This window comes from Rhipicephalus microplus, chromosome 1, assembly GCF_043290135.1.
Source record: "Rhipicephalus microplus isolate Deutch F79 chromosome 1, USDA_Rmic, whole genome shotgun sequence".
NCBI lineage: Eukaryota > Metazoa > Arthropoda > Arachnida > Ixodida > Ixodidae > Rhipicephalus > Rhipicephalus microplus.
The window spans coordinates 237,601,784-237,613,926 of record NC_134700.1 but is presented as its reverse complement, the minus strand read 5'-3'; the positions used below and the strand labels follow the sequence as shown (position 1 = coordinate 237,613,926).

The window sequence follows — 12,143 nt, the reverse complement described above, 5'->3', positions numbered from 1 at the left end:
GGGCAAATCGGCAATGCCGTTCAAATGCCTGTGTACCTGTGCATGCCATCGCCCCTCACTGTTTACCAAAGGGGCCAGAAACAAGTTCATGTCTTGTTGGGTCTCGAAATGGCAAGCGAGCGCCACGCCACACTCTTGGAGTGAAAGAACACAGCAGACACAGTTGGAACGAACCAAATGATACGCACATTTATCTAACTAATTTAGAACGACGATATCGTCAGCCAAATAATTATAACACCGATCGTGACCAACACGCTAAGACATCCTTGCACAATATTACTCAGCATGTAGCAACATAACAAACACAAGAGCACACAAAAGGCGGCATCGCCAACGCTTGACTCACCGCGCGAGCCCCCCCCAGGCAGACTGCTTGCGGTGCCGTGCACTGGGCACACGTTGCGGCAGCAACTGTTCTTGCTAAACGCCACCAGTCGAAAAGACTCTCTCCATTCTCTCGCCCGCCACCAAGGCTTGTCTTCCGCCAGGGGTCACCGCCGGTGCTACCGCTCTACCAACCATGATGATTAGAGACCGAATTCAAGGCAAATGCCTATTTTGTTCCTTGCGTTCCTGTCGTGCCAATTTGATATATGAGCATGGATTAGAGGTTAAGTAGGGCTTTTATGGTGTTTTTATAGTGCCTATAAATGCCTATTTACAAATTAGCACCTATATGAGCATATGAGCACTATTCAAGGCCAAATTTTGGTTTAGCGCGTGGTGTGAAACCGTTATTAAGGTAAAAAAGGCAACATTGATATTTTGAAATACTATAACGTTCAACGAAGACAAAGCTGACATGCAGCGAGCGATTGGAAGAGAAGCATGAGGAGTGCAAAAGACTGTATTTCTGCAGCCCTAAGTGGAAGCACATTTCGGCGTCTGCAAGGAAAGGAGGAGAGAGAATTAAAGATGGGGTAAGAAAACAAGATTAGAGTTTCCGTGACCGGCTGTATGATGGTGCGTTTCACGGCTAGAGTGGCAACAGAGCATGTGTGAATCAGGGGCACGAATTTTTATATGCCCATTTTGCGTCATTAATTATACTGCTAAAAATTACTGTGCCACCAGTCTTCTGCCCATAACTTTGTTATTTGAAAAGAAGGCATAAACCATCATGATGTGATCCATCTTTTTGATGCAATAAACCTCTCTCCAAATGAAGAAATGTTCAGTGAATATTTGTAATCAAGTACTCAATTATGCTAATTACAATTTCAGCACAAGAAATATGTGTAATCATTTCAGTATATGGTCTTATTCAATTACAAACTTTTCTGTCATGCCTATAACGCCGCTCCTTCATACAAAGAAGTTGGTTTGAAATCCATACTTGTTCTTTGTAAAACATGAAAAGGAGGTTATGGGGGGAAAAAAGGGCAACCAAGGCACACTGGTCAGAGACCAGATACCTGAGAAGTCAAATATCACAAGACAAACCTAAGATCACAATCTTTAGGTGTTTTAGAGGCATAAAAAGAAGTTGAAACTTTAAACGCAGTTTTCTCAATACTGTTTTTTTGGCATTATACTCAGCTCGTGAAGCAGATATTTGGGCAACCACTGTACAGATTTTGATTCCGTTTATATTGTAATGCTCCTTGAACTGTGCTTCAAGGGGCTGTGATTTTAGTTTTTCATTTTACTCTTTAAAGAATTTTTTATAGGGTTTCTTGTTTGTAGTGCAAGTGTGCTCATTGCAGTGTCGCTGGAGAAAATGTTAACTACAAGTTTTAGTGTTGCAAAAAAATTATTTTGAGAACGCAGCCCCCTTCACCATACATTCGTCTGCGCATACAGTAATTACCAACCATTTTTGTCTTTTTATAAATCCTCCAGCCCCTCCACGAGGTTCAACTGAAAAATAATTTGTCTCTCATTAAGTATTTCTGCTATCGCCTAGAAATTTTTCGGATGCACGGTGAAGCCATTCTTAGTGTTTGTGCCAATTTTCATCATCCTATCTAAAACAAGAAAGTTCATTGTCAAAGGCATGTCCCCCCTTAAACAGTGTTCGCTCAATCAAGGGAAAGATGCACCATTGTGAATGGAGTGCACTTTGCAACATGTCATAACCATATTGCATGGAACAGTTCATGGAGAATGGGGACAGGGACCTGCGAAATATGCTCGACCTCTGGGGAGGTCTCATGCTTCAGCCATGTTTCAGCAAGTATACATCTGGCTGGCAATGGCCTGCAACCTTGGAGCTTGCGAGAGTGGAATTCAGCAGAAGTGACGGCTTGGCTGATCCTTACTCCAAGCCCAAGGAATAGGCCCACCTTTTGAATGCTCGTAGCCTCTTATGCATGTCTGATGCTTTGTTCAAGGTGGCTTACTGTCAGCTCATATGCTGTCTCACAACCGTGGGATTCGCAGATGCCTGACGGGAGGTACTGCAGCAACCCAAGCATCCCAACCAGTGCTTCCTCGGGGGGTGTGTTCTTCCCAGACATGGGTCCAGGGTCAGGAATGGCTGGTGATGCCTTAAGCTGTTCCTTGCCTTATTCTCACGACTCTATGTATTACACGGGCGACTTGCAGTACTCGGCAAAAACGGCTGCCAGTCCTTCGAGTGGGGCTCCGCAAACACCCCAGACGCCTACCAGCATCCCAGACATCATCCTAACAGGTGCTTTTCTTTTTTTGTGTGAGTGTGTGCGTCTGCTGAAGGCAGCAGCAGTAGTTCTGTGATTCTTCGTTGTTGCAATTAGTTTAAATGGGCATTGAATTCAGATGATTCGATCTAAAAGATAACCTTGACTTTTTGAGCTTGGGAAGCAAAGACAAACTCTGTGTACAGTTGCCGAATAATAGTTGTAACTCAAAGGGTACTGCCAAACATTGTGGTAGTCATTGGAAGTCTGAAATACATTCTGAAATCACCAGAAAAAGCAATATTGCATGGGTTCTCAAACTGGGTTCTGCAGAACTCTGAATTTGAGGGTTATACGAGCAGTCGGTGTGATCTTCTCTTGTTTTACCCTTCATTAGTTCGTAATTTATCACTTTAACGAAGCCATCGCATGTTTTATCCGCACATTGGTGTCTGCATTTAGTGAGAGACATGTTGGATAGCAGCACTAGAGACTCGTTGTTTAGTGCGCGCCATAACATTTGTCATTTGCGGCCGTGGTGACAGTGAGCTTGGAGTGCTGGTAATTCATACTCATGAGCACAGTTTGTAACACCTGTGCGAGGACCAGTTCAGTAATTTTGTTAGTTGAGATATGGAAGATATTCGCTGTTGAAAGTATGTTAACGGCCATGCGGTTGCTTTGTGGATCATGGCGCACTGCCTTTCATGTGACTGTTTTTATAAATGTTGATTTGCTGCTGCATTATGTTGGCCATTTGTAAAGAAAATGTACAATGAGCACTTTGATATGCAGAAGAGGCATCACTTGGTGCGGGCTGTGGCTAGTATATTGATAACTGTTTCACAGTGCAACTGGCACGCTTTCTTTTTTGTTATGCAGGAGATAAAACAGGCTTTTCTGCATCCGGTGTTTTGTTTGCATGTACTAAAGCACGCAACACTGTATGATGGGCAGGAGCAGTACACAACTCGTGGAGTGGCGCGTGCATGGAGCAGCCTATTTATGTATTCTGACAAATTCGGTATCAACAGCTCTGGTCTTGGAGATTAAAGATAAGAAGCCATTGTGTAGCTGTTAAGGCTGTGGTTGCACACATCAAGACAGCCTGCCTCTCCCTGCTGCACATCCCAATTTTCCTCATGCTAAATGTACATGAAAAGTGGGGGGTTCTGCGGCACTCTGGAAAAGCTCATCATGCAAAAACTATCTTTGAAAGTAGTTATCCAGGAATAGGTTCCAAGTTTTAATTGCCTTGCTGTGTGAACATGCACTTACCTATGTTTCAAAGATTTGTCTATGGCTGCAGTTTTGCAGTGGTGCATTTTTGTGGGGCTATTTCTTCTTTTCACACTTTCTGTGATTCGTAGCTAGTGAGAGCGGCACTTCACCCACATCATTGATGCGGTAAGTCCGCTACAAGATTATGTCCTTTATGTCATTGTCGTCACATCGCTACAAATAGGGTGGTTGGTAAACGCTCAGTAATGCCATCCTTGAGAGCAACACTGTAAGCCTCGCTCTGATTACCAGGTCATCTCGTGCCTCTTTGGAGTTGTTATTGTCTGCCGCTTCCTTTACCACACTATTTATGGTCAGGCATGGAGGGTACCCCTTGTGCCACGTGAAGCTTATTGAATGCAGTGTCGTTGCTTGACACATGAGTTAGCTATTGTTGGACAACGAAAAAAACTTGCATGATATATTGTGCAAATGGAGCTTTTATGACTTGGTGGCTTGTGTCTGCTTGTACACAGCCTAGGTCGTAGTTGGCAACTACTAGACCGGTCAGGTCTGTAGGTTCCATAATCAAGTGGTATTGGTGACGTATCTAAACTGAAAGATCGCTAAGTCGACGATGAATTTTCTGGCTACTGAAATTCAGACTTCATAAATGCACCCACAAGGTTCTCATAGCACTCATGCATTCTTGCAACAGATTTTTTGGACGAATTTGTGCTTTAAAGTTTAATTTTTCTGACTAAATCGCTCGTTTTGTGCCATGTCACTCAAATTTAGAAAACCACGAGGTTGGATTTTTCATTAGCTTAGTAAAGTTCAGCTTCCAGTGGCTAGTTGTGTAGCCTCCAAGATTGGAAGTAAGCGTAATTTCCTAGTCTCGGATGCCATGTCCCATCTTTTTTGGCTGTCAAAACTGTCTGGAAAGGTTTCTAGGGAATTCAACTTTTCTATTTAAGTCAGCCTTATCATCATCATTAATACGCTGGTAGGATTTTCTTGTGTGTGTGTGTGTGTGCAATTGTTTTTTTTTTTTTTGTCATTTAGAGAATGGTCATGTGTCAAGTGCTTTCAAGCCATCGCGTGTGGCACAGGTTCTCTGCTGTTGCAGTTTCTCAGTAGCTCTCGGTGGTTACAGTGCTCAGTTACTAACCAGAAACACGTGAGTTTGAATGCAACTGGGGCGGTAGCATTTCGATGAAGGCAAAATGCTGAAGGCAAAATGCTGAAGGCAAAATGCTGAAGGCTTGCGTACTGTGCGATGTAAGTGCAGTTTGAGAAACTCTAGATTGGGTCGTTAAATTCCACCGAACAGAGGAGACATCGCATGCATCTTTTTGTGACCAGCATCGAGTCTTGTTTGCTTGGTGCCATGCAGCCACCAACAGGGCCTCCCACAAGGATCAGTGGCAGCAGTTGCCAATGCTCTAACGATATCATCGTAGCCCAAATACAACCAAATCTGCTCGTCTCCAAGTACAGCATGAAGCATGGCATTATTGGGGACCTTTTTGGACTTCTCTAATCCAAATAAGCTTTATTTTCATGTCTTAACCACTTTTTCAATCTGGGCGATTTTTCAGACTATTTTGCGGTCCCCACCAGGTCTTGAAGATTGGTCAGCGATTGTATATCAGTTCGACTGTCTGACAGAATTAGTGCATAACTGGGAACCTGAAGTCAGATTGGTCACAGTGCTGTATATTAACCGAAATTTCGGTCTCCTCATACACCAAGCTTAAGAGTAAAGTTGAGGTGCAGCGGAGCTGTTCAAATCATTAGACCTGTCTGAATTTTTCGGCACCTGGATTTGCAGTCGGTGAATGCACTTGTCTTGCAGTAATCTTCTGTGCATCTGTGGCTCCCCGCACATGTTATCTGCTTCAATTGGTTGTGCTTAGACGTTGCAATGCACTTCACAGGACCTGGCACTGACGATGCAGCTTTGCTGAAAGGGGCGTTGCAGCAGGCTAAGTTGGACGGCCAGTCTCTAGGCTCGTTTGACTCAGCTGACCTTTTCTCTGCGGAGGAGGCCCTTCGTGCAGGCCTCGACCCCATCGACATCGATGGTCTACAGATCCTGACTGATCCTGACATGGCAGTGATCAGTGACCCCGCCGCTGAGGAAGCCTTCCGCCTCGACCGGTCGTAGTGGTCGCCACAGCTATGGCCGCCCCAGGAAGAGGAAGAGTACGAGGAGGAAGAAGAAGTGCTTAGGGCGCCAGAGACTCCGCGGGCGCAGCCTGATGCGGGGCGAGCCACGGCTAGCGAAGACCGCCACGATTGAACCGAGGGCACACACAGACCTAGCACTCCCTGCCGCGCTCTCCCTGTATCTCTTGTTGTTGTGCTCTCGACTTGGGATGTTTTTCCCACCCTTCGCATTTTTATACCCACATTGGTGGCACCTTGCGTACTTTTGCCTACAACCGCAGGTCATCTTGTGTGGGAGGAAGGCCAGCAGCAAGTATAGAGCAGTCCAGAGTGAGCCAATCGCTGTATGCCAAGCGTATGATGATAGTATGCTGGCTGTGCGTTTCATCTTGACAAAACCCATCATTGGCGTCGCGGTGACTGCTAGTGACCGAGGTCCCATTCGGTCGGGAGACAAACCTCTGCGTTGGCATATTTGTGTGACTTGCGTACTTATGATTTCAGTGGCATAGAGCTCGTGAAGAGGGGAACGCAGCACCTTTGATGCAGCGAGGTGAATAGTGGGCCTTGACAGTGTTCCAAAAGAGGCACGAAAGGCACTTGCCCTTCTCTTCTTTTTTTTTTTTTGTCCCCCTCCTCCACAGTGTTTTGCTGTTGGAAGAAATTTTGGGATCACACATGTCCTACTGCCTACATGCCTCAACATCAGACAAGCTAATGAAAAGTCTGGACCGCACCCGTTTGACCTATCTTAATCCGAGGCTAAGTTTGTCTTCGCATCAGCCAAGAAAGTACTGATTGGCATCCATTTGAGCTAATTGAACCTTAAATGCCTCTGTCCTTTTCGCAAGTGTTTCAAATAGAAGCTGAGACAAACATAGCTACTGCCTAGCAACACTGATGTTATGACATCCTGCTGTGACTTATTAGTTTCAAATTGCAGCACATTAGTTGCTGCTTTCTTGTAGCAGCTGCTATTAACGCTGTTCAGATGAAGTGGCAATTCCTGCACACAGTAGGAGATCGTAAGGCAAGAGGCAATAATGAATCAAACTTGTAACTTCCGTGCACTGAATATGCCCAGCAGTTGTGCCATGCTTCTTCATGTATTACTGGCATATCGGGCCTCATTTTATCGATCTTCTTTAAAGCAGGCAACAGCACTCATTAAGTGCGCATCTTCCTACCTTCTTACTGCAGCAGAGTCACCAGATTGCTCTCGTAGCACTGTGGGTTTAAGTTTGTTGTGTACAGTATGATTTTTGCTTTGGTAGCATCCTGTTTGCCAATCCAGAAGCCCTAGACCTACTGCTCTAGGAGCAGGCACAATCATGGCTAGGCTGGCACCTGTAGAGCCACATTGTTTATTGTGTAAATACATGAGCTCCTTATCTTTGTTGTTATTGTTTGGTGTGCACATGTGCCCAAGTCTTGTGGTCCTTTTATTTCTTGTTTACTGATTATGGAAAAGGCATTTGGGTCCTGAAATTAATAAATTGTGTAAAAATATATATCTGAAAACAGACATGTTGCAACGTTAGAGTACCTGCATCTTCACTTTCCATGTTTCCCATACTCTCATACATTTGCATACGAGCTGCAAGGTAAGCTTATGCAGTGTTTTCTTGTTTTTTATGACCTTAATGCCATTTTCAGACCTTCGGCAATCTGCAGGAACAGTACTTTAACGTAAGTTTTAGCTAGTACAACATTTTCTTTTCTTCAGAACGAATTGAAATGAGCTGACCACAGTATGTTACAATTGAATTGTTTGATTTTCTGGTCAAGGTTTAAGTGCTATGGCAATTCTTATCATCATTGTGTCATATTGTGGGCACTGCTTAACACCAGTTCTTTAAAGATCAAAATGTTTTTACTTGATTAGTGCTTCCAGACGTGTGTTCCTTTATCAGTGGCCTTCAAAGTTCTCGCTCTTTGGAAATTCTCTCTCATAATCTTTACTTCAGTAGCCAACATCACCCCAAATTAGGAGGTGCAAAAGGTTGAGAGATTGCCCGTTCAAGTCCAACAACTCATCAGGGACTGAGAAAAATTTTAAAACGGGCACTCATGTTATTCCATTGCAAGCCAGCTGTCAAATATTACATAACCATTACTTACCTTTGTTTAGTTTGTGGAGGGTTTTCTGTTTGGTTCCTATGACAAAATTAAATTGTTTTTTTTTTTTCGGTTGCTTAATTGGCCTAAGCTCCACTTTCTTTTTCACGCCCATTTCTGCTGGCTAGGTTGAGTGTCTGCAACCTGCGCTCATCCTTTAGGTTCCGCTCTTGCTTATCTCATCGGGTATCGGCGTTGTTGTGAAAATCAAGTCGTCTTGGCTTCTTGTTTTGAACGAAAGATTTGTCGTCTGCCCCCCTGCTAAAACTGCTTTGAAGTGTACGTGTGGGACAGTTGGCAGAGCAGAAATTCGGCAAGCAGACATCATAAAAGTGGATATTGCAGAAGCGAGACTAATTCGAGTGTGAAATCACAATATGGTGTGGAACACCAAAGGTTGGCACAGCTTGCCAATAGCAATGGTGATGCATAGAGGGAGAGGCATTCGACTGATCTGCTATCAGGATGTTGGCATGATAAAGTGGGAAAAAAGGAAACTGAAAAAAATAAATGCACCAAATCCGTTAATTTTTTTCTGTAACTTTGGTAAGTTTCCACAATTTATGACAGCTGTGGTTGTCGCTTATGCTTCCTTTTGATCTTATCAGCTGGACTTGGGAAAACTGATATCATTTCCCATTTTGTCTCCTACACGCCATATTGTCCAACCAGGTTTCTGTGTGTAACCTGTACTTCGAGCTTCATAGATATCGCCCTCGTGGCCTAACGGATAAGGCATCGGACTCCTAAACCAGGGAGCTTCATAGATGAAATATGAAGCAAGATCTCCAGGCAAAGATTTGGGCCGATAACTGCCTACAGCAGCACTCTACTCTTTCTATGAAAGAGCACCGTGGTACAATTCCTCACGCAATGAAAAGCTGTAAAAATGTTTTTTCTTTTATCACATCAGAGTTTTGTATGCAGCTGACGGAAGTAGGCTGTGCATTGTCGTCAAACTGAGCCTGATGAAAAAGTAGTTTGAAACTCACCTCTAAGATCGTACTTAAACATCTTGAATTAGTGTAGGTTATACTAGTAAAAAAGTGAAATGTTCTTACCTGTGCTTTTGTACTGTGAAATAACTACCACCACCTTTTTCTCCAAAGGCAGTTGGCACAACAGTTTCACAAAATGGTAGCTGTTTCTATTGAGATTAAACTTTTATTTCAGCGCGTAACATTGAGGTAACCTGCTTTTTATGAATGCCATTGCAATATCTCCGTGAAGCTTATAATAATGGCTGTATGTCTAGTGTGTATATGGGGCATCTAGAAATGCAGCATCTATATTGATGACATTGTGTCATTTTTGTTATGGCTACTCTGCAAGTTGGATGCAGTGGCTATTTTGCTGTTTTCATAGCCTAGTCCTTGCCACATCATTAACCCCTCGTGGTGAGATTTCAGTATTCAGCCACCACTGCTTGTGGTACATGTACACCATGATTTTGGTTCATGGCAAATTTCTTTTTATTTTGTTATGTTTTCTACATTTATCGCGTGCGACGTCACGTGCAGTCACTCATTGCTGTTTCACACGAGTCATTTCATTATAGGCCTATAGTATCAATATTTCTCGATATTAGTCATCAGCAAAATGGTTTTGCATGTCTGTACGCACGGTCTGTGTTAAGACGTCGGACACGGGTGTGAAACCAAATTGACACAGACAGGCTCAATGTACTTACTGGTCATATAAATTTGGTTCTGCTTATTTTTAGGAGGAAACATTGTTTGAGGGATATCATGTCAGCCTCTAGAAGTGCCAAGTAATTTTTCTTTGGGAGCTTTTCTGGTGACTCTGCACGTGGATGTGGCTGGCAGTATTTCACTTGGTAGACTTGGAACTGAAGCTGCGTTAAAAATGAAATTGAGAAATTGAAAATGAGATGATACTACTGTTGTGGAAGCTGTTTATCTGTTTTTATGTAAACGCAGCGCTCGGACCTCTCTGGTGTCCAGTTCGTGCTCTAAGTACAGCTAGGCTTCCGCGCAAGCATTTACACTTGTGCGCCGTGGGCATGTGCAATCAACTTGTGGTGGTGACGCACACTTTTAATTTTGGCTACATGACTGTCTTAATTTGTTACCAGTGTAGATTACAAGCAAGTTTCTTGTTGGTACCTAGCATTCCAAGCAATGTTCTGTACACAAAATTGATGCAGTTGAAATCCTGTCTGTTTACATAGTCAAGCTGGCAAAAGTGTTGACAGAAGCACTTGTTGAATGCACGCCTCTTGGGTGAGTTTTGGGGACTGCTTGTTAGTGATGTCAAGGCTTCTTTGCCACGGCAAGTTGGGAGCACTGATGTGGTTTGTACAAAGCAAGGACAAGTGCTTGGAGCAGGCAGGCAGTGTGCTGGTCACTGCATCATAGCTTTGGTTCTATTGGGAAGCTTTGTATTTGAAAGAGTTACTTGAGGGCATGTGACGGCACGGGGAATAGCATTGAGAGCTTGAAGGAAGGGGCTGTGGTGTTGCGTTCTGCTGGTACATGCTAAAATGCATTTGGCGAAGGACTTGGATGTTTGGTCAAGAGAGTCCTGGATGTTCTTTTGTATGGCTGAAGTTCTTGCTTCCCGCGTGTCATTCTTCCCTTGTACTCCCCCTGGCCCAACGTTTCGTGCTTGTGACGCTCATAAGCACATTCTTGTTAACAGGTGCTTGTGTGTACAACTTTTCTTTTTTTAAGTGATGGAGGGCTACATGCGCACTGTCGCAGGGACCGAACATACCTCTTCCTTTCTGCATCTATCTCTTATACTGTTCATGAGCAAACAGGAGAAACGATGAACGATGATGTGTGCGTTTTGCTGTACAGTTTCACTAGCTTTTTTTTTTAAAACAGTTCTCTTTATATCTACGTGTACTTTGCCACCTCCTTTCCTGAAAAGTCCATTTCTTGGTGCAGAAATTTGTGTGTGCAATGTTTGAGAGCCATGGGTCATCGCATTCCCTGTCTTGTCATTATCGGGCGTTTTTTGTAGTTAACTCGTGGCCATTGCAGAAAAATGTGTGCCCACCGCGCCTGGCCAAGGCTCAGTTGAGGAGGCTTCTCCTGCAGGCTTGATTTGTGTGAGCTGATCACCAGGCAGCAGCATTGTTAGCATGTTGTAATTACAAAAACAAAAGTGCCATGAACACTTCGAATATTCGCAATACATTCAGGCATGCTTAATTAGGGTATAGGAGAGATAGGAGTGTGTTTAAGACCATCGGCACCAGAACAGGGAAAAGGAATGACTCTGAAATCAGTGTGGGGTGATTGTTACGCTCCGGTGATCTTCGCTGGTCTTCTTTAAATGTGTTAATGCTGTTAATATACTGGAGGTGTGTTTTTAGTGAACAAAAATGCACTGTAATCACAATCCAGCTGTTCTGAAGTAGAACGTCTTAGACATATTGCTGCCTGGCAGCGTTAAATTTCAAGTGCGCTGTGAGCATTGGAGCAGGAGGAGCCTGCGCATGCTGCAACCGAGCCGCAGCCGCATGCATTTGTATAATACTGTACAGCATAAAACAGGAGCCCGCACTTTTCTTGCGGAAACAAACTGCCATACTGCTCCCCCTCTTGACTTGGTGTAGTGCATCTGACACCAGAAAAACGGATTTGAGTGCCGTGTGTGAAAGCAATCAACTTGTAAAAAGTTTTTTTTTTTTTTTTTCAATATGTCATCTTTTTCTCTTGGCCCTTGGTTCTTGTGGCCACTCGCCCATACTTTTGCGAGTGTTCAGCGCACGATGTCTTGTTCATTGACGTTTGTTGAGACATATAACGGCTGCCCATTCTTTCGCCAACCCCTCTGCCGTCGTTTCGTGACCCTCCCGGGACGCTGCGTGCGAATGGCACCACCTGGACCACACACATGGTCGTCGTTCAAAGAGCGCGTCGCTGCACCCTTTGTTCGGGATTCGTTAGCGTCTTCTTGCCAAGTTGTCTGCTCAAGATATTATGTTGTTCGTGTTCGTAATGGTTTTATCATTTGTACAGTGAATCATTATCAATGAAGAAAAGTTACAAAGTTTTT

General features: G+C 43.9%; 1 protein-coding gene across 7 annotated transcripts in view; it reads left to right on the top strand.

Annotated features, from left to right (window-relative positions):
* The window catches only part of LOC119159495 (CREB-regulated transcription coactivator 1), a 76,158-nt gene extending 64,016 nt beyond the window's left edge, over positions 1-12,142 (top strand). For 5 of the 7 annotated variants that reach the window (XM_075891656.1, XM_075891657.1, XM_075891654.1 and 2 more), the window contains exons 13-14: positions 2,386-2,638; positions 5,765-12,142. In XM_075891656.1, the coding sequence (XP_075747771.1) occupies positions 2,386-2,638; positions 5,765-5,994 (483 nt within the window). In that variant the 3' untranslated portion in view covers positions 5,995-12,142. Of the gene's footprint in view, positions 1-2,385; positions 2,639-5,764 lie in introns of those variants that run through there. The other 2 variants (XM_075891660.1, XM_075891659.1) reach the window with 1 other exon arrangement.
* Position 12,143: the final 1 nt, after the last annotated feature.